At 40.1% G+C, this 23,243-nt stretch overlaps 1 protein-coding gene and 1 long non-coding RNA gene across 4 annotated transcripts in view; both read left to right on the forward strand.

Moving 5' to 3' along the window:
- Window positions 1-23,243, forward strand: part of OSBPL5 (oxysterol binding protein like 5) — a 526,154-nt gene that overhangs the window by 428,443 nt on the left and 74,468 nt on the right. For all 3 annotated transcript variants that reach the window (XM_053720419.1, XM_053720421.1, XM_053720420.1), the window contains one exon: window positions 17,025-17,142. In XM_053720419.1, the coding sequence (XP_053576394.1) occupies window positions 17,025-17,142 (118 nt within the window). The remainder of the gene's footprint in view (window positions 1-17,024; window positions 17,143-23,243) is intronic.
- Window positions 181-2,010, forward strand: LOC128666050 (uncharacterized). The gene is made up of 3 exons (XR_008403202.1): window positions 181-694; window positions 935-1,078; window positions 1,319-2,010. It is a non-coding gene; the product is annotated as an uncharacterized LOC128666050 (long non-coding RNA).

Raw genomic sequence — 23,243 nt, forward strand, 5'->3', positions numbered from 1 at the left:
CAGCACAGACTCACAGTAATAGGTCATAAAGCACATTGTAGATAATAGCAGCACAGACTCACAGTAATAGGTCATAAAGCACATTGTAGATAATAGCAGCACAGTCTCACAGTAATAGGTCATAAAGCACATTGTAGATAATAGCAGCACAGTCTCACAGTAATAGGTCATAAAGCACATTGTAGATAATAGCAGCACAGACTCACAGTCGTAGGTCATAAAGCACATTGTAGATAATAGCAGCACAGACTCACAGTTGTAGGTCATAAAGCACATTGTAGATAATAGCAGCACAGACTCACAGTACTAGGTCATAAAGCACATTGTAGATAATAGCAGCACAGTCTCACAGTAATAGGTCATAAAGCACATTGTAGATAATAGCAGCACAGACTCACAGTCGTAGGTCATAAAGCACATTGTAGATAATAGCAGCACAGACTCACAGTCGTAGGTCATAAAGCACATTGTAGATAATAGCAGCACAGACTCACAGTACTAGGTCATAAAGCACATTGTAGATAATAGCAGCACAGTCTCACAGTAATAGGTCATAAAGCACATTGTAGATAATAGCAGCACAGACTCACAGTCGTAGGTCATAAAGCACATTGTAGATAATAGCAGCACAGACTCACAGTACTAGGTCATAAAGCACATTGTAGATAATAGCAGCACAGACTCACAGTAATAGGTCATAAAGCACATTGTAGATAATAGCAGCACAGACTCACAGTAATAGGTCATAAAGCACATTTTAGATAATAGCAGCACAGACTCACAGTAATAGGTCATAAAGCACATTTTAGATAATAGCAGCACAGACTCACAGTAATAGGTCATAAAGCACATTGTAGATAATAGCAGCACAGACTCACAGTAATAGGTCATAAAGCACATTGTAGATAATAGCAGCACAGACTTACAGTAATAGGTCATAAAGCACATTGTAGATAATAGCAGCACAGACTCACAGTACTAGGTCATAAAGCACATTGTAGATAATAGCAGCACAGACTCACAGTAATAGGTCATAAAGCACATTGTAGATAATAGCAGCACAGACTCACAGTAATAGGTCATAAAGCACATTGTAGATAATAGCAGCACAGACTCACAGTAATAGGTCATAAAGCACATTGTAGATAATAGCAGCACAGACTCACAGTACTAGGTCATAAAGCACATTGTAGATAATAGCAGCACAGACTCACAGTAATAGGTCATAAAGCACATTGTAGATAATAGCAACACAGACTCACAGTAATAGGTCATAAAGCACATTGTAGATAATAGCAGCACAGACTTACAGTAATAGGTCATAAAGCACATTTTAGATAATAGCAGCACAGACTCACAGTAATAGGTCATAAAGCACATTTTAGATAATAGCAGCACAGACTTACAGTAATAGGTCATAAAGCACATTGTAGATAATAGCAGCACAGACTCACAGTAATAGGTCATAAAGCACATTGTAGATAATAGCAGCACAGACTCACAGTAATAGGTCATAAAGCACATTTTAGATAATAGCAGCACAGACTCACAGTAATAGGTCATAAAGCACATTTTAGATAATAGCAGCACAGACTCACAGTAATAGGTCATAAAGCACATTGTAGATAATAGCAGCACAGACTCACAGTAATAGGTCATAAAGCACATTGTAGATAATAGCAGCACAGACTCACAGTAATAGGTCATAAAGCACATTGTAGATAATAGCAGCACAGTCTCACAGTAATAGGTCATAAAGCACATTGTAGATAATAGCAGCACAGACTCACAGTAATAGGTCATAAAGCACATTGTAGATAATAGCAGCACAGACTCACAGTAATAGGTCATAAAGCACATTGTAGATAATAGCAGCACAGACTCACAGTCGTAGGTCATAAAGCACATTGTAGATAATAGCAGCACAGACTCACAGTAATAGGTCATAAAGCACATTGTAGATAATAGCAGCACAGTCTCACAGTAATAGGTCATAAAGCACATTGTAGATAATAGCAGCACAGACTCACAGTAATAGGTCATAAAGCACATTGTAGATAATAGCAGCACAGACTCACAGTAATAGGTCATAAAGCACATTGTAGATAATAGCAGCACAGACTCACAGTAATAGGTCATAAAGCACATTGTAGATAATAGCAGCACAGACTCACAGTAATAGGTCATAAAGCACATTGTAGATAATAGCAGCACAGACTCACAGTACTAGGTCATAAAGCACATTGTAGATAATAGCAGCACAGACTCACAGTACTAGGTCATAAAGCACATTGTAGATAATAGCAGCACAGACTCACAGTAATAGGTCATAAAGCACATTTTAGATAATAGCAGCACAGACTCACAGTATTAGGTCATAAAGCACATTGTAGATAATAGCAGCACAGTCTCACAGTATTAGGTCATAAAGCACATTATAGATAATAGCAGCACAGACTCACAGTAATAGGTCATAAAGCACATTGTAGATAATAGCAGCACAGACTCACAGTAATAGGTCATAAAGCACATTGTAGATAATAGAAGCACAGTCTCACAGCAATAGGTCATAAAGCACATTGTAGATAATAGCAGCACAGACTCACAGTAATAGGTCATAAAGCACATTATAGATAATAGCAGCACAGACTTACAGTAATAGGTCATAAAGCACATTGTAGATAATAGAAGCACAGTCTCACAGTAATAGGTCATAAAGTACATTGTAGATAATAGCAGCACAGACTCACAGTAATAGGTCATAAAGTACATTGTAGATAATAGCAGCACAGACTCACAGTAATAGGTCATAAAGTACATTGTAGATAATAGCAGCACAGACTCACAGTAATAGGTCATAAAGTACATTGTAGATAATAGCAGCACAGTCTCACAGTATTAGGTCATAAAGCACATTGTAGATAATAGCAGCACAGACTCACAGTAATAGGTCATAAAGCACATTGTAGATAATAGCAGCACAGACTCACAGTAATAGGTCATAAAGCACATTGTAGATAATAGCAGCACAGTCTCACAGTAATAGGTCATAAAGCACATTGTAGATAATAGCAGCACAGACTCACAGTAATAGGTCATAAAGTACATTGTAGATAATAGAAGCACAGACTTACAGTAATAGGTCATAAAGCACATTGTAGATAATAGCAGCACAGTCTCACAGTAATAGGTCATAAAGCACATTGTAGATAATAGCAGCACAGACTCACAGTAATAGGTCATAAAGCACATTGTAGATAATAGCAGCACAGACTCACAGTAATAGGTCATAAAGCACATTGTAGATAATAGCAGCACAGTCTCACAGTAATAGGTCATAAAGCACATTGTAGATAATAGCAGCACAGACTCACAGTAATAGGTCATAAAGCACATTGTAGATAATAGCAGCACAGACTTACAGTAATAGGTCATAAAGCACATTGTAGATAATAGAAGCACAGACTCACAGTAATAGGTCATAAAGCACATTGTAGATAATAACAGCACAGTCTCACAGTAATAGGTCATAAAGCACACTGTAGATAATAGCAGCACAGACTCACAGTAATAGGTCATAAAGCACATTGTAGATAATAGCAGCATAGACTCACAGTATTAGGTCATAAAGCACATTGTAGATAATAGCAGCACAGACTCACAGTAATAGGTCATAAAGCACATTGTAGATAATAGCAGCATAGACTCACAGTAATAGGTCATAAAGCACATTGTAGATAATAGAAGCACAGACTTACAGTAATAGGTCATAAAGCACATTGTAGATAATAGCAGCACAGACTTACAGTAATAGGTCATAAAGCACATTGTAGATAATAGCAGCACAGACTTACAGTAATAGGTCATAAAGCACATTGTAGATAATAGCAGCACAGACTTACAGTAATAGGTCATAAAGCACATTGTAGATAATAGAAGCACAGACTCACAGTAATAGGTCATAAAGCACATTGTAGATAATAGAAGCACAGACTTACAGTAATAGGTCATAAAGCACATTGTAGATAATAGCAGCACAGACTCACAGTAATAGGTCATAAAGCACAGAATTGATTGTAGATAATAGCAGCACAGACTCACAGTAATAGGTCATAAAGCACAGAATTGATTGTAGATAATAGCAGCACAGTCTCACAGTAATAGGTCATAAAGCACATTGTAGATAATAGCAGCACAGACTCACAGTAATAGGTCATAAAGCACATTGTAGATAATAGCAGCACAGTCTCACAGTAATAGGTCATAAAGCACATTGTAGATAATAGCAGCACAGACTCACAGTAATAGGTCATAAAGCACATTGTAGATAATAGCAGCACAGACTCACAGTAATAGGTCATAAAGCACATTGTAGATAATAGCAGCACAGACTCACAGTAATAGGTCATAAAGCACATTGTAGATAATAGCAGCACAGACTCACAGTAATAGGTCATAAAGCACATTGTAGATAATAGCAGCACAGACTCACAGTACTAGGTCATAAAGCACATTGTAGATAATAGCAGCACAGACTCACAGTAATAGGTCATAAAGCACATTTTAGATAATAGCAGCACAGACTCACAGTAATAGGTCATAAAGCACATTGTAGATAATAGCAGCACAGACTCACAGTAATAGGTCATAAAGCACATTGTAGATAATAACAGCACAGTCTCACAGTAATAGGTCATAAAGCACATTGTAGATAATAGCAGCACAGACTCACAGTAATAGGTCATAAAGCACATTGTAGATAATAACAGCACAGTCTCACAGTAATAGGTCATAAAGCACATTGTAGATAATAGCAGCACAGACTCACAGTAATAGGTCATAAAGCACATTGTAGATAATAGCAGCACAGACTTACAGTAATAGGTCATAAAGCACATTGTAGATAATAACAGCACAGTCTCACAGTAATAGGTCATAAAGCACATTTTAGATAATAGCAGCACAGACTCACAGTAATAGGTCATAAAGCACATTGTAGATAATAACAGCACAGTCTCACAGTAATAGGTCATAAAGCACATTGTAGATAATAGCAGCACAGACTTACAGTAATAGGTCATAAAGCACATTGTAGATAATAGAAGCACAGTCTCACAGTAATAGGTCATAAAGCACATTGTAGATAATAGAAGCACAGACTTACAGTAATAGGTCATAAAGCACATTGTAGATAATAGCAGCACAGACTCACAGTAATAGGTCATAAAGCACATTTTAGATAATAGCAGCACAGACTCACAGTAATAGGTCATAAAGCACATTGTAGATAATAGCAGCACAGACTCACAGTAATAGGTCATAAAGCACATTGTAGATAATAGCAGCACAGTCTCACAGTAATAGGTCATAAAGCACATTGTAGATAATAGCAGCACAGACTCACAGTAATAGGTCATAAAGCACATTGTAGATAATAGCAGCACAGACTCACAGTAATAGGTCATAAAGCACATTGTAGATAATAGCAGCACAGACTCACAGTAATAGGTCATAAAGCACATTGTAGATAATAACAGCACAGTCTCACAGTAATAGGTCATAAAGCACATTGTAGATAATAGCAGCACAGACTCACAGTAATAGGTCATAAAGCACATTGTAGATAATAACAGCACAGTCTCACAGTAATAGGTCATAAAGCACATTGTAGATAATAGCAGCACAGTCTCACAGTAATAGGTCATAAAGCACATTGTAGATAATAGCAGCACAGACTCACAGTAATAGGTCATAAAGCACATTGTAGATAATAGCAGCACAGACTCACAGTAATAGGTCATAAAGCACATTGTAGATAATAGCAGCACAGACTCACAGTAATAGGTCATAAAGCACATTGTAGATAATAGCAGCACAGACTCACAGTAATAGGTCATAAAGCACATTGTAGATAATAGCAGCACAGACTCACAGTACTAGGTCATAAAGAACATTGTAGATAATAGCAGCACAGACTCACAGTAATAGGTCATAAAGCACATTTTAGATAATAGCAGCACAGACTCACAGTAATAGGTCATAAAGCACATTGTAGATAATAACAGCACAGTCTCACAGTAATAGGTCATAAAGCACATTGTAGATAATAGCAGCACAGACTCACAGTAATAGGTCATAAAGCACATTGTAGATAATAACAGCACAGTCTCACAGTAATAGGTCATAAAGCACATTGTAGATAATAGCAGCACAGACTCACAGTAATAGGTCATAAAGCACATTGTAGATAATAGCAGCACAGACTTACAGTAATAGGTCATAAAGCACATTGTAGATAATAACAGCACAGTCTCACAGTAATAGGTCATAAAGCACATTTTAGATAATAGCAGCACAGACTCACAGTAATAGGTCATAAAGCACATTGTAGATAATAACAGCACAGTCTCACAGTAATAGGTCATAAAGCACATTGTAGATAATAGCAGCACAGACTTACAGTAATAGGTCATAAAGCACATTGTAGATAATAGAAGCACAGTCTCACAGTAATAGGTCATAAAGCACATTGTAGATAATAGAAGCACAGACTTACAGTAATAGGTCATAAAGCACATTGTAGATAATAGCAGCACAGACTCACAGTAATAGGTCATAAAGCACATTTTAGATAATAGCAGCACAGACTCACAGTAATAGGTCATAAAGCACATTGTAGATAATAGCAGCACAGACTCACAGTAATAGGTCATAAAGCACATTGTAGATAATAGCAGCACAGTCTCACAGTAATAGGTCATAAAGCACATTGTAGATAATAGCAGCACAGACTCACAGTAATAGGTCATAAAGCACATTGTAGATAATAGCAGCACAGACTCACAGTAATAGGTCATAAAGCACATTGTAGATAATAGCAGCACAGACTCACAGTAATAGGTCATAAATCACATTGTAGATAATAGCAGCACAGACTCACAGTAATAGGTCACAAAGCACATTATCGATAATAGCAGCACAGACACAGTGGCCTAGATTTGGAGTTCGGCGGTAGAAGGGCTGTTAACGCTCCTCAGGCTTTTTTCTGGCCGCACCATAAATTTAACTCTGGTATCGAGAGTTCAAACAAATGCTGCGTTAGGCTCCAAAAAAGGAGCGTAGAGCATTTTTACCGCAAATGCAACTCTCGATACCAGAGTTGCTTACGGACGCGGCCAGCCTCAAAAACGTGCTCGTGCACGATTCTCCCATAGGAAACAATGGGACTGTTTGAGCTGAAAAAAAACCTAACACCTGCAAAAAAGCAGCGTTCAGCTCCTAACGCAGCCCCATTGTTTCCTATGGGGAAACACTTCCTACGTCTGCACCTAACACTCTAACATGTACCCAGAGTCTAAACACCCCTAACCTTACACTTATTAACCCCTATTCTGCCGCCCCCGCTATCGCTGACCCCTGCATATTTTTTTTAACCCCTAATCTGCCGCTCCGTAAACCGCCGCAACCTACGTTATCCCTATGTACCCCTAATCTGCTGCCCTAACATCGCCGACCCCTATATTATATTTATTAACCCCTAATCTGCCCCCCTCAACGTCGCCGACACCTGCCTACACTTATTAACCCCTAATCTGCCGAGCGGACCTCACCGCTATTCTAATAAATGTATTAACCCCTAAAGCTAAGTCTAACCCTAACACTAACACCCCCCTAACTTAAATATAATTTACATCTAACGAAATAAATTAACTCTTATTAAATAACTTATTCCTATTTAAAGCTAAATACTTACCTGTAAAATAAATCCTAATATAGCTACAATATAAATTATAATTATATTATAGCTATTTTAGGATTAATATTTATTTTACAGGCAACTTTGTAATTATTTTAACCAGGTACAATAGCTATTAAATAGTTAAGAACTATTTAATAGCTACCTAGTTAAAATAATTACAAATTTACCTGTAAAATAAATCCTAACCTAAGATATAATTAAACCTAACACTACCCTATCAATAAATTAATTAAATAAACTACCTACAATTACCTACAATAAAACCTAACACTACACTATCAATAAATTAATTAAACACAATTCCTACAAATAAATACAATTAAATAAACTAGCTAAAGTACAAAAAATAAAAAAGAACTAAGTTACAAAAAATAAAAAAATATTTACAAACATAAGAAAAATATTACAACAATTTTAAACTAATTACACCTACTCTAAGCCCCCTAATAAAATAACAAAGACCCCCAAAATAAAAAATTCCCTACCCTATTCTAAATTAAAAAAGTTACAAGCTCTTTTACCTTACCAGCCCTGAACAGGGCCCTTTGCGGGGCATGCCCCAAGATTTTCAGCTCTTTTGCCTGTAAAAGAATAAATACAATACCCCCCCCCCAACATTACAACCCACCACCCACATACCCCTAATCTAACCCAAACCCCCCTTAAATAAACCTAACACTAAGCCCCTGAAGATCTTCCTACCTTATCTTCACCATACCAGGTTCACCGATCCGTCCTGAAGTCTTCATCCAAGCGGGGCAGAAGAGGATCTTCCATCCGATTGAAGTCATCATCCAGGCGGCATCTTCTATGGTCTTCCATCCGGAGCGAAGCGGCAGGATCCTGAAGACCTCCAGCGCGGAACATCCATCCGGCCCGACGACTGAACGGCGAATGACTGTTCCTTTAAGGGACGTCATCCAAGATGGCGTCCCTCGAATTCCGATTGGCTGATAGGATTCTATCAGCCAATCGGAATTAAGGTAGGAATTTTCTGATTGGCTGATGGAATCAGCCAATCAGAATCAAGTTCAATCCGATTGGCTGATCCAATCAGCCAATCAGATTGAGCTCGCATTCTATTGGCTGTTCCGATCAGCCAATAGAATGCGAGCTCAATCTGATTGGCTGATTGGATCAGCCAATCGGATTGAACTTGATTCTGATTGGCTGATTCCATCAGCCAATCAGAAAATTCCTACCTTAATTCCGATTGGCTGATAGAATCCTATCAGCCAATCGGAATTCGAGGGACGCCATCTTGGATGACGTCCCTTAAAGGAACCGTCATTAGTCGGGAGACAACGGAAGAAGAGGATGGATCCGCGTCGCCTGCTTCAAGATGGACCCGCTCCGCACCGGATGGAAGAAGATCGAAGATGCCGCTTGGAGAAGATGTTTGCCGGTCCGGATGTCCTCTTCTTGCCGGATAGGAGGAAGACTTTGGAGCCTCTTCTGGACCTCTTCAGCTACCGGATGATGGATCGCCAACCCCGGCTTGGGTTGGATGAAGATGTTGGAGCCAGGACGGATCGGTGATACCTGGATGGTGAAGACAAGGTAGGAAGATCTTCTGGGGCTTAGTGTTAGGTTTCTTTAAGGGGGGTTTGGGTTACATTAGGGGTATGTGGGTGGTGGGTTGTAATGTTGGGGGGGGGGAATTGTATGTTTTTTTTTACAGGCAAAAGAGCTGAAATTCTTGGGGCATGCCCCGCAAAGGGCCCTGTTCAGGGCTGGTAAGGTAAAAGAGCTTGTAACTTTTTTAATTTAGAATAGGGTAGGGAATTTTTTATTTTGGGGGGCTTTGTTATTTTATTAGGGGGCTTAGAGTAGGTGTAATTAGTTTAAAATTGTTGTAATATTTTTCTTATGTTTGTAAATATTTTTTTATTTTTTGTAACTTAGTTCTTTTTTATTTTTTGTACTTTAGCTAGTTTATTTAATTGTATTTATTTGTAGGAATTGTGTTTAATTAATTTATTGATAGTGTAGTGTTAGGTTAATTGTAGGTAGTTTATTTAATTAATTTATTGATAGGGTAGTGTTAGGTTAATTGTAGGTAATTGTAGGTAGTTTATTTAATTAATTTATTGATAGGGTAGTGTTAGGTTTAATTATATCTTAGGTTAGGATTTATTTTACAGGTAAATTTGTTATTATTTTAACTAGGTAACTATTAAATAGTTCTTAACTATTTAATAGCTATTGTACCTGGTTAAAATAATTACAAAGTTGCCTGTAAAATAAATATTAATCCTAAAATAGCTATAATATAATTATAATTTATATTGTAGCTATATTAGGATTTATTTTACAGGTAAGTATTTAGCTTTAAATAGGAATCATTTATTTAATAAGAGTTAATTTATTTCGTTAGATGTAAATTATATTTAAGTTAGGGGGGTGTTAGTGTTAGGGTTAGACTTAGCTTTAGGGGTTAATCCATTTATTATAGTAGCGATGAGCTCCGGTCGTCAGATTAGGGGTTAATAATTGAAGGTAGGTGTCGGCGATGTTAGGGAGGGCAGATTAGGGGTTAATACTATTTATGATAGGGTTAGTGAGGCGGATTAGGGGTTAATAACTTTATTATAGTAGCGGTGCGGTCCGCTCGGCAGATTAGGGGTTAATAAGTGTAGGCAGGTGTCGGCGACGTTGTGGGGGGCAGATTAGGGGTTAAGAAATATAATATAGGGGTCGGCGATGTTAGGGCAGCAGATTAGGGGTACATAGGGATAACGTAGGTTGCGGCGGTTTACGGAGCGGCAGATTAGGGGTTAATTATTTTAAGTAGCTGGCGGCGACGTTGTGGGGGGCAGGTTAGGGGTTAATAAATGTAATACAGGGGTCGGCGGGGTTAGGGGCAGCAGATTAGGGGTACATAAGTATAACGTAGGTGGCGGTCGGCAGATTAGGGGTTAAAATATTTTAATCGAGTGGCGGCGATGTGGGGGGAGCTCGGTTTAGGGGTACATAGGTAGTTTATGGGTGTTAGTGTACTTTAGGGTACAGTAGTTAAGAGCTTTATGAACCGGCGTTAGCCAGAAAGCTCTTAACTCCTGCTATTTTCAGGCGGCTGGAGTTTTGTCGTTAGAGCTCTAACGCTCACTTCAGAAACGACTCTAAATACCGGCGTTAGGAAGATCCCATTGAAAAGATAGGATACGCAATTGACGTAAGGGGATCTGTGGTATGGAAAAGTCGCGGCTGAAAAGTGAGCGTTAGACCCTTTAATCACTGACTCCAAATACCAGCGGGCGGCCAAAACCAGCGTTAGGAGCCTCTAACGCTGGTTTTGACGGCTACCGCCGAACTCCAAATCTAGGCCAGTAATAGGTCATAAAGCACAGAATTGATTGTAGATAATAGCAGCACAGACTTACAGTAATAGGTCATAAAGCACAGAATTGATTGTAGATAATAGCAGCACAGACTCACAGTAATAGGTCATAAAGCACATTGTAGATAATAGCACCACAGACTCACAGTAGTAGGACATAAAGCACAGAATTGATTGTAGATAATAGCAGCACAGACTTACAGGAATAGTTCATAAAGCACAGAATTTGTTGTAGATTATAGCAGCACAGACTCACAGTAATAGGTCATAATGCACATTGTAGATAATAGAAGCACAGACTCACAGTAATAGGTCATAAAGCACAGAATTGATTGTAGATAATAGCAGCACAGACTCACAGTAATAGGTCATAAAGCACATTGTAGATAATAGAAGCACAGACTTACAGTAATAGGTCATAAAGCACATTGTAGATAATAGCAGCACAGACTTACAGTAATAGGTCATAAAGCACATTGTAGATAATAGAAGCACAGACTCACAGTAATAGGTCATAAAGCACATTGTAGATAATAGAAGCACAGACTCACAGTAGTAGGACATAAAGCACAGAATTGATTGTAGATAATAGCAGCACAGACTCACAGTAATAGGCCATAAAGCACATTGTAGATAATAGCAGCACAGTCTCACAGTAATAGGTCATAAAGCACAGCATTGATTGTAGATAATAGCAGCACAGACTCACAGTAATAGGCCATAAAGCACATTGTAGATAATAGAAGCACAGACTTACAGTAGTAGGTCATAAAGAATATTGTAGATAATAGAAGAACAGACTTACAGTAATAGGTCATAAAGCACATTGTAGATAATAGAAGCACAGACTTACAGTAACAGGTCATAAAGCACATTGTAGATAATAGAAGCACAGACTTACAGTAATAGGTCATAAAGCACATTGTAGATAATAGCAGCACAGTCTCACAGTAATAGGTCATAAAGCACATTGTAGATAATAGAAGCACAGTCTCACAGTAATAGGTCATAAAGCACAGCATTGATTGTAGATAATAGCAGCACAGACTCACAGTAATAGGTCATAAAGCACATTGTAGATAATAGAAGCACAGACTTACAGTAATAGGTCATAAAGCACAGCATTGATTGTAGATAATAGCAGCACAGACTCACAGTATTAGGTCATAAAGCACATTGTAGATAATAGAAGCACAGACTCACAGTAATAGGTCATAAAGCACATTGTAGATAATAGCTGCACAGACTCACAGTAATAGGTCATAAAACACAGCATTGATTGTAGATAATAGCAGCACAGACTCACAGTAATAGGTCATAAAGCACATTGTAGATAATAGCAGCACAGACTCACAGTAATAGGTCATAAAACACAGCATTGATTGTAGATAATAGCAGCACAGACTCACAGTAATAGGTCATAAAGCACATTGTAGATAATAGCAGCACAGTCTCACAGTAATAGGTCATAAAACACAGCATTGATTGTAGATAATAGCAGCACAGACTCACAGTAATAGGTCATAAAGCACATTGTAGATAATAGCAGCACAGACTCACAGTAATAGGTCATAAAGCACATTGTAGATAATAGCAGCACAGACTCACAGTAATAGGTCATAAAGCACATTGTAGATAATAACAGCACAGACTCACAGTAATAGGTCATAAAGCACATTGTAGATAATAGCAGCACAGACTCACAGTAATAGGTCATAAAGCACATTGTAGATAATAGCAGCACAGACTCACAGTAATAGGTCATAAAGCACATTATAGATAATAGCAGCACAGACTTACAGTAATAGGTCATAAAGCACATTGTAGATAATAGCAGCACAGACTCACAGTACTAGGTCATAAAGCACATTGTAGATAATAGCAGCACAGTCTCACAGTAATAGGTCATAAAGCACATTGTAGATAATAGCAGCACAGTCTCACAGTAATAGGTCATAAAGCACATTGTAGATAATAACAGCACAGTCTCACAGTAATAGGTCATAAAGCACAATGTAGATAATAGAAGCACAGACTTACAGTAATAGGTCATAAAGCACAGCATTGATTGTAGATAATAGCAGCACAGACTCACAGTAATAGGTCATAAAGCACATTGTAGATAATAGAAGCACAGACTTACAGTAATAGGTCATAAAGCACATTGTAGATAATAGAAGCACAGACTTACAGTAATAGGTCATAAAGCACATTGTAGATAATAGCAGCACAGTCTCACAGTAATAGGTCATAAAGCACAGAATTGATTGTAGATAATAGCAGCACAGACTCACAGTAATAGGTCATAAAGCACATTGTAGATAATAGCAGCACAGTCTCACAGTAATAGGTCATAAAGCACAGAATTGATTGTAGATAATAGCAGCACAGACTCACAGTAATAGGTCATAAAGCACAGAATTGATTGTAGATAATAGCAGCACAGACTCACAGTAATAGGTCATAAAGCACAGAATTGATTGTAGATAATAGCAGCACAGACTCACAGTAATAGGTCATAAAGCACAGAATTGATTGTAGATAATAGCAGCACAGACTCACAGTAATAGGTCATAAAGCACATTGTAGATAATAGCAGCACAGACTTACAGTAATAGGTCATAAAGCACATTGTAGATAATAGCAGCACAGACTCACAGTAATAGGTCATAAAGCACATTGTAGATAATAGCAGCACAGACTCACAGTAATAGGTCATAAAGCACATTGTAGATAATAGCAGCACAGACTCACAGTAATAGGTCATAAAGCACATTGTAGATAATAGCAGCACAGACTCACAGTAATCGGTCATAAAGCACATTGTAGATAATAGCAGCACAGACTCACAGTAATAGGTCATAAAGCACATTTTAGATAATAGCAGCACAGACTCACAGTAGTAGGTCATAAAGCACATTGTAGATAATAGAAGCACAGACTCACAGTAATAGGTCATAAAGCACATTGTAGATAATAGAAGCACAGACTCACAGTAATAGGTCATAAAGCACATTGTAGATAATAGAAGCACAGACTCACAGTAATAGGTCATAAAGCACATTGTAGATAATAGAAGCACAGACTCACAGTAATAGGTCATAAAGCACAAAATTGATTGTAGATAATAGCAGCACAGACTCACAGTAATAGGTCATAAAGCACATTGTAGATAATAGCAGCACAGACTCACAGTAATAGGTCATAAAGCACATTTTAGATAATAGCAGCACAGACTCACAGTAATAGGTCATAAAGCACATTGTAGATAATAGAAGCACAGACTCACAGTAATAGGTCATATAGCACAAAATTGATTGTAGATAATAGCAGCACAGTCTCACAGTAATAGGTCATACAGCATTGATTGTAGATAATAGCAGCACAGACTCACAGTAATAGGTCATAAAGCACATTGTAGATAATAGAAGCACAGACTTACAGTAATAGGTCATAAAGCACATTGTAGATAATAGAAGCACAGACTTACAGTAATAGGTCATAAAGCACATTGTAGATAATAGAAGCACAGACTTACAGTAATAGGTCATAAAGCACATTGTAGATAATAGAAGCACAGTCTCACAGTAATAGGTCATAAAGCACATTGTAGATAATAGAAGCACAGTCTCACAGTAATAGGTCATAAAGCACATTGTAGATAATAGAAGCACAGACTTACAGTAATAGGTCATAAAGCACATTGTAGATAATAGAAGCACAGACTTACAGTAATAGGTCATAAAGCACATTGTAGATAATAGAAGCACAGACTCACAGTAATAGGTCATAAAGCACATTGTAGATAATAGAAGCACAGACTTACAGTAATAGGTCATAAAGCACATTGTAGATAATAGAAGCACAGTCTCACAGTAATAGGTCATAAAGCACATTGTAGATAATAGAAGCACAGTCTCAGAGTAATAGGTCATAAAGCACAGCATTGATTGTAGATAATAGCAGCACAGACTCACAGTAATAGGTCATAAAGCACATTGTAGATAATAGAAGCACAGACTTACAGTAATAGGTCATAAAGCACATTGTAGATAATAGAAGCACAGACTCACAGTAATAGGTCATAAAGCACATTGTAGATAATAGCAGCACAGACTCACAGTAATAGGTCATAAAGCACATTGTAGATAATAGCAGCACAGACTCACAGTAATAGGTCATAAAGCACATTGTAGATAATAGCAGCACAGACTCACAGTAATAGGTCATAAAGCACATTGTAGATAATAACAGCACAGACTCACAGTAATAGGTCATAAAGCACATTGTAGATAATAGAAGCACAGACTTACAGTAATAGGTCATAAAGCACATTGTAGATAATAGAAGCACAGACTTACAGTAATAGGTCATAAAGCACATTGTAGATAATAGCAGCACAGACTTACAGTAATAGGTCATAAAGCACAGCATTGATTGTAGATAATAGCAGCACAGAGTCACAGTAATAGGTCATAAAGCACAAAATTGATTGTAGATAATAGCAGCACAGACTTACAGTAATAGGTCATAAAGCACATTGTAGATAATAGCAGCACAGACTTACAGTAATAGGTCATAAAGCACATTGTAGATAATAGCAGCACAGACTTACAGTAATAGGTCATAAAGCACATTGTAGATAATAGCAGCACAGACTTACAGTAATAGGTCATAAAGCACATTGTAGATAATAGCAGCACAGACTTACAGTAATAGGTCATAAAGCACAGCATTGATTGTAGATAATAGCAGCACAGACTTAAAGTAAAAGCTAAGGTTGCGCACACAGCTATTGTAAATGCTCAGGAGCACAGATTGCTATGTCTGTAAACCAAGAAAACAAAGAAAATTAGATAGAAGTAAATTGGAAATGTATTTAAAATGACATACTCCACCTGAATCATGAAAACGATTTTGGGTTAATGTCCCTTTAAATGAGAAGTGACCTTGGTTACTGCAGTGGCAAACAGCTTTATCCTGGTTTGTACAAATGGCAAGTGGCCTGGTCGCTCCTGTTGCCTATGATGAGAAATATAACCAAGGGTCATGCACCTACAAACGAGACAGTCAACTGGAATTGGACACAAATTAGTAGCATTGGGCACAGCCACTCCTAGTTCACTTGTCCTTTTTACAAAAGTAAACATTTCTGAACAAAGACCTTTGAGTCTTTAAAGGGACATGAAACCCAAAAATTTTCTTTCATGATTCAGATAGAGAATACAATTTTAAACAACTTTCTAACGTACTTCTATTATCTAATCTGTTTCTTTCTCTTGGAATCATTTGTTGAAAGAGCAGCAATGCAGTACTGGTTCCTAGCTGAACACTTGGGTGAGCCAATCACACTCAATATATATATGCAGGCACCAATCAAACAGCTAGGGCCTAGGTTCTCTGCTGCCCCTGAGCTTGTCTAGATAAACCTTTCAGCAAATGATAACAAGAGAAGGAAACAAATTAAATAATAGAAGAAAATTGGAAAGTTGTTTAAAATTGTTTTCTCTATCTGAATCATGAAAGACAATTTTTGGGTTTCATGTCCCTTTACGTGTGGTTAGGGCAACTAGAAGTAGACTCCTTGCCCACTGTGCCTTGATGAATATAGCTGTTCCTACCTTATAAAGCCTGGGATATCTGCATAAATCTCTAACTCTCTAAGAAATGTGTTAGTTGTGGGGTTTACAAAGGGTTGTAATAGCTTTGAAATTGGAAATCTCATGAAAATGTATTTAAAGTACTTTACAAGGCAAGTGATTGGAATGTGGCTCCTAGCCTAGAAGAGAAAGCTAATGTATATATACAATTCAAAGGAAGCCAATATAATTATTGCATAAGGAGATACTTCTTATATGTTTACAATTTGAACAGAAACTAGATTCAGCTACTGCAATTCAACAATGTTTATGCTTGATTCTGCAGTAACCGACCCTGGCACACTCTAACGGACATTGCACAATACGAGAAAGACGGAGAGCTGCAAACCGTGAAGAGGAACCTTTCCAGCATGTTGGCACCGAGGAAAACTGCACAGCACAAGGTACCAGTGGAAAACCTTCTAAGATATTCTATCAAATATTAAAGGGACAGTCAACACCAGAATTTGTATTATTTAAAAAAAATAGCTAAACCCTGTATTACCCATTCCCTAGTTTTGCATAACCAACACAATAATATTAATACACTTTTTACCCTTATTTCTTTTGGGAAAAAAACTTGCATTTTAGCCAATCAGTGATGACTCCTAGGTAACTCCTCAGGCGTGAGCACAATGCTATCTATATAGCACACATGAACTAACGTCCTTTAGTTGTGAATTTTTTTAAAAAATGCATTCAGATAAGAGGTGGCCTTCAAGGGTAGCATATGAGCCTACCTAGGTTTAGCTTTCAACAAAGAATACCAGGGCCGGATTGGCCTACCGGGATTCCAGGATATTTCCGGGTGGATCACCTGGCTGGGGCCTGGGGACAGTAGCTGGGAAGGAGGGAGGCCACACACGGAGCAACCAGCGACTTTTAGTGCCCAGTGCTCACACATTAGAAGGAAGCAGCTTCACTACATATTAGCACCGCACGGAAAAGGGAGGGGGGGTGACATAAGTGCTCTATGTCCGCTGCCTGTACTGCGCATAGTCTGTGACACAAGAGTGAAGGAGGGAGCCAAGCTGGATCCTGGAGGACACGCACAAGGTAGAAATTGCAACCACTTTAACTGCTGCCTGCCTGGTTTTGTACAATATCCGTGTAAGGTCTATATTGTGCCAAGCAGTAATAGGATTTCTTTTTAACCTACACAAAGATGTGTTCGCTTTATTTTATTTGCACAAGCCCAGCCAGTAGTTGTGGCAAAGTTGTAGTGGCTTTAAAATCAGCTTCACTTATTATAAAAGCAGACCTTTATTTGGTCTTAATACACTGCAAATAAAAGTCTGCTTCCAGCTTGCTATAGGTCTTAGTCATGGCTGACTCTTGTTATTTAGTGCTATAAATGTCAATATACTACAATGAATTCAAAGGCTAATTTTGAAAAGTTGTCACTATATTGCAGTGACAAAACAGTCATTTAGACAAAGAACAGTTTTGATTCCCCAGTCCGGCTCTGAAGAATACCAAAAATCAAAGCAAAATTGATAATAAAAGTAAATTGGAAAGTTGTTTAAAATAGCATGCCCTATCTGAATCATGAAAGTGTATTTTTTACTTAACTGTCCCTTTAAGGTTTTATCAATTCAGAAACATTTGGGGGCCTATTTATCAAATGTCTGTCCGACATGATCCGATCAGCAGATCATGTCTGACAGACATCGCTGAATGCGGACAGCATACGCTCTCCGCATTCAGCATTGCACCAGCAGTTCTGGTGAATTGCTGGTGCAATGCCGCCCCCTGCAGATTCGCGGCCAATCGGCCTCTAGCAGGGGATGTCAATCAACCCGATCGTATCTGATCGGGTTGATTGCTGTCCACGGCCTCAGAGCATAGGGACGGGTTATGGTACAGCAGTCTTTAGACCGCTGCTTCATAACTTGCTGTTTCTGGCGAGCCTGAAGAAAGACGGAGCATCAAGCTCCAAAGCGAGCTTGATAAATATACCCCTTGGTGTGAAAATTAAATATACTTGTGTTTAAAAAAGGACTTGGTTACATTTATGTACAACTATGACTTGTTTTCCTGTATTCATTATGTAAGTTTTGTTGTTTAAGTGATATCTCTATTGTTAGGTGACATCAAAAATAGAGAAATGAATGTTATCAAATCCTGAAGAGCTGGTAGCAATATATTGTATATTATTTTTTATACCACACTTTTTGCACACACTCTTTTTGGATTCATTTTTCTTTACCTGTTTATGCTTTCTATTGCACTGGTGATAACCCTTTGATTAAATTTAAAAATATATTATGTCCATCAATAATCTTAAAAAGAGCCCATGGCTACAAAAGAATGTTTTTCCCCCAAAATGTGGGGTTTCTATAATGAGTGACACTTGTTCTTCAACTACTTCTAAAAATTGTAATAATAAATAATATATTGTCACAAAATTAAAGCTATACAGATGATCCCACAAGTTTTTTTTTTTTATGTGTAATATTTCAGTTTTCAAGACATCCATTATATTCCAATTATATTCCAAGACCACCACATGATGGCAGTAGAGAACTAGAAGTCTGATTTGAGAAATATACGGAATGTATATTTATATATATAATCAATGGGGCAGTAAAGTCAAAATGAAACTTAAATTGACAAAATAGAGTAAAGGGCTCAAAGATGTATATATGTGTGTGTATTTGTAAATGTGTTTGTATGTTTACATATGCATGTGCACACATACTGTACATACATACACAACAAACACATGCACACACACACACACACACACATATATATATATATATATATATACTGTATGTATATATATATATATATATATATATATATATATATATATACGTTGATTGGAGTAGCCGTGTTAGTCCAGATATTTAGATATCAAAATAACAAGAGTATTGCATTGAGCAATGATACTTTTTTATTGGACTAACTATACATTTATAAGTTGACAAGCTTTCGGAAGAGTTCCTTCCTTTATCAAGTCAGAAGCAGTACTGCTGTATTGCTTCTGACTTGATGAAGGAAGGAACTCTTCCGAAAGCTTGTCAATAAAAAAAGTATCATTGCTCAATGCAATACTCTTGTTATTTTGATATCTAAATCTCTGGACTAACACGGCTACTTGAATCAACGTAACTTTATGTCAGTATATGCTCTATGTATAGCTATATATTTCCCCTGTCTGTTCTCCTACACTGGACACAAGCCCCCATCATGATTTTTACGACACCTCCTCCTCTCCCTGCACTTTCTGTCTTCTTAGCTGTTCTGTTTTTTAAGATATAATCTGTAAATTCCATTGAATTGGTCAGTATTGCTTTAGACTTGATAAAGGAAGGAACTCTTCCGAAAGCTTGTCAACTTATAAATGTATAGTTAGTCCAATAAAAAAGTATCATTGCTCAATGCAATACTCTTGTTATTTTGAGATATATATATATATATATATATACATATAGGACAGAAAGGGTTAACAGCGCCTACAGATCCTGGTATAACTGTGAGGGATGTAGTGAAATTAGTCCATAAGTCCTGTTAGTATCCTATAGCCAAGTGTGTTTGTCCGAAGCTGTCATTCGCAGTAGACAGCACAGCACGAGAACAAACACACCTGGCCTTTGAGAGTCCTTAAGTCTCTGCTCTAACAGAGCGTGGCTGGGGGCGTGGCCGAGCATGGCTGGGGGCGTGACCGAGCGCGAGGGCCGTGAGGGGGAGTGGCCAAGCATGAAGGGGCGGGGCCAGGCGGACCGTGAAAGGCTGTGCAGTGAGAGCTCAAAAAAGCTCAAAAGAGGGGAGAGAGGGGGTAGGGAAAAGATAAGAAAGGTGAGAGAGAGTTCAAGAGGGGAGAGAGAGATCAAGAGGGGAGATAAAGGGAGCACAAGAGAGGGAGCAAAAGAGAGGGGGAGAGACAGCAAAAGAGAGGGGGAGGGAGAGCAAAAGAAAGGGGACAGAGAGATCAAAAGAGAGGGGGGGAAGAGAAAGAGAGGGGGAGGGGGAGAGAGAGAGGGGAGGCGAGAGAGAGAGGTGGGAGGAGGAGAGAGAGAGAGGGGAGAGAGAGGGGGGGAGGGAGAGAGAGAGGGGAGGGAGAGAGAGGGAGGGAGAGAGGGGGAGGGAGAGAGAGGGGGAGGGAAAGAGAGAGAGGGGAGGGGGAGTGAGAGAGAGAGGGGGGAGGGGGAGTGAGAGGGGAGGGGGAGTGAGAGGGGAGGGAGAGAGAGAGGGGGAGGGGGAGAGAGAGAGGGGAGGGAGAGAGAGAGGGGAGGGGGAAAGAGAGAGGGGAGGGGGAGAGAGAGGGGAGGGGGAGAGAGAGAGGGGAGAGAGAGAGGGGAGGGGGAGAGAGAGAGGGGAGGGAGAGAGGGGAGGGGGAGGGAGAGAGAGAGGGGAGGGGGAGGGAGAGAGAGAGGGGAGGGGGAGTGAGAGAGAGAGGGGGGAGATAGAGAGGGAGAGAGAAAGGAGAGAGAGGGGGGAGAGAGAGGGGGAGAGAGAGAGGGGAGAAAGAGAGAGAGGGGGAGAAAGAGAGAGGGGGGAGAGAGAGAGAGAGAGAGGGGGGAGAGAGAGATAGAGGGGAGAGAGCGCAAAAGAGGGGGGAGAGAGAGAGCACAAAAGAGGGGGGAGAGAGAGTGCGCAAAAAAGAGGGTGGGATAGAGAGAGCGCAAAAGAGGGGGGGATAGAGAGAGCGCAAAAGAGGGGGGAGAGAGCGCAAAAGAGAGGGGAAGAGAGAGCGCAAAAGAGAGGGGGAGAGAGGGAGAGCAAAAGAAAGGGGACAGAGAGATCAAAAGAGAGGGGGGAAGAGAAAGAGAGGGGGAGGGGGAGAGAGAGAGGGGAGGAGAGAGAGGGGAGGAGAGAGAGAGAGAGAGGTGGGAGGAGGAGAGAGAGAGAGGGGAGAGAGAGAGGGGAGGGGGAGAGAGAGAGGGGAGGGAGAGAGAGAGGGGAGGGGGAGGGAGAGAGAGAGGGGAGGGAGAGAGAGAGGGGAGGGGGAGTGAGAGAGAGAGGGGGGAGATAGAGAGGGAGAGAGAAAGGAGAGAGAGGGGGAGAGAGAGAGGGGGAGAGAGAGAGGGGAGAAAGAGAGAGGGGGAGAGAGAGAGAGGGGGGGAGAGAGAGAGAGAGAGGGGGAGAGAGAGATAGAGGGGAGAGAGCGCAAAAGAGGGGGGAGAGAGAGAGCGCAAAAGAAGGGGAGAGAGAGTGCGCAAAAGAGGGTGGGATAGAGAGAGCGCAAAAGAGGGGGGATAGAGAGAGCGCAAAAGAGGGGGGGAGAGCGCAAAAGAGAGGGGAAGAGAGAGCGCAAAAGAGAGGGGGAGAGAGGGAGAGCAAAAGAAAGGGGACAGAGAGATCAAAAGAGAGGGGGGAAGAGAAAGAGAGGGGGAGGGGGAGAGAGAGAGGGGAGGAGAGAGAGGGGAGGAGAGAGAGAGAGAGAGAGGTGGGAGGAGGAGAGAGAGAGAGGGGAGAGAGAGGGGGAAGGGAGAGAGAGAGGGGGAGGGAGAGAGAGAGGGGGAGGGAGAGAGAGGGGGAGGGAGAGAGAGAGGGGAGGGGGAGTGAGAGAGAGAGAGGGGAGGGGGAGTGAGAGGGGAGGGAGAGAGAGAGGGGGGAGAGAGAGAGGGGAGGGAGAGAGAGAGGGGAGGGGGAGAGAGAGGGGGGAGGGAGAGGGAGAGAGAGAGGGGAGGGGGAGTGAGAGAGAGAGGGGGAGATAGAGTTAGAGAGGGAGAGAGAGAGAGGGGAGAGAGAGAGGGGAGAAAGAGAGAGAGGGGGAGAAAGAGAGAGAGGGGGAGAGAGAGAGAGGGGGGAGAGAGAGAGATAGAGGGGAGAGAGCGCAAAAGAGGGGGGGAGAGAGATAGCACAAAAGAGGGGGGAGAGAGAGTGCGCAAAAGAGGGTGGGATAGAGAGAGCGCAAAAGAAGGGGGATAGAGAGAGCGCAAAAGAGGGGGAGAGAGAGAGAGCGCAAAAGAGAGGGGGAGAGAGAGCGCAAAAGAGAGGGGGAGAGAGAGAGCTCAAAAGAGAGGGGAGAGAGAGAGTGCAAAAGAGGGGGGAGAGAGAGCGCAAAAGAGGGGGAAGAGAAAGCGCAAAAGAGAGGGGGGAGAGAGATCTCAAAAGAGAGGGGGAGAGAAAGCGCAAAAGAGAGGGGGGAGAGAGAGCAAAAGAGAGGGGCAGGGAGAGAGCGCAAGGGTTGGAACTGCTGTACCCTGCAAAAAATGGCCTGTGTGAACGGGCTTTAGGACTAGTTAATAATAAATGATGGATCGCCAAATGTTGATTAATATGTAGCAATTATATTCCTAGTGGTGTTGGATAGTAAAGAATACCCTTACCAGATATTACCCCAATCTAATGAGGTAAGTATGCCGCACCGGGGTGTATATGTAGGTGGTAGATCACTTCTGGACACCGGTGGATTCTCCCTTTTTGGTTTCGTCTGCCTCCTGGAGTATGTGGGGATGTAATTCTTGCAGTGAAGATATCCCACAAACTTCTTGTGCAGATGTGTTTGTTGCCTCTTAGAGTTATTCTCTATCCTGGTATGAACTTTCTACTC

Source organism: Bombina bombina, chromosome 7, assembly GCF_027579735.1.
Source record: "Bombina bombina isolate aBomBom1 chromosome 7, aBomBom1.pri, whole genome shotgun sequence".
Taxonomy (NCBI): Eukaryota; Metazoa; Chordata; class Amphibia; order Anura; family Bombinatoridae; genus Bombina; species Bombina bombina.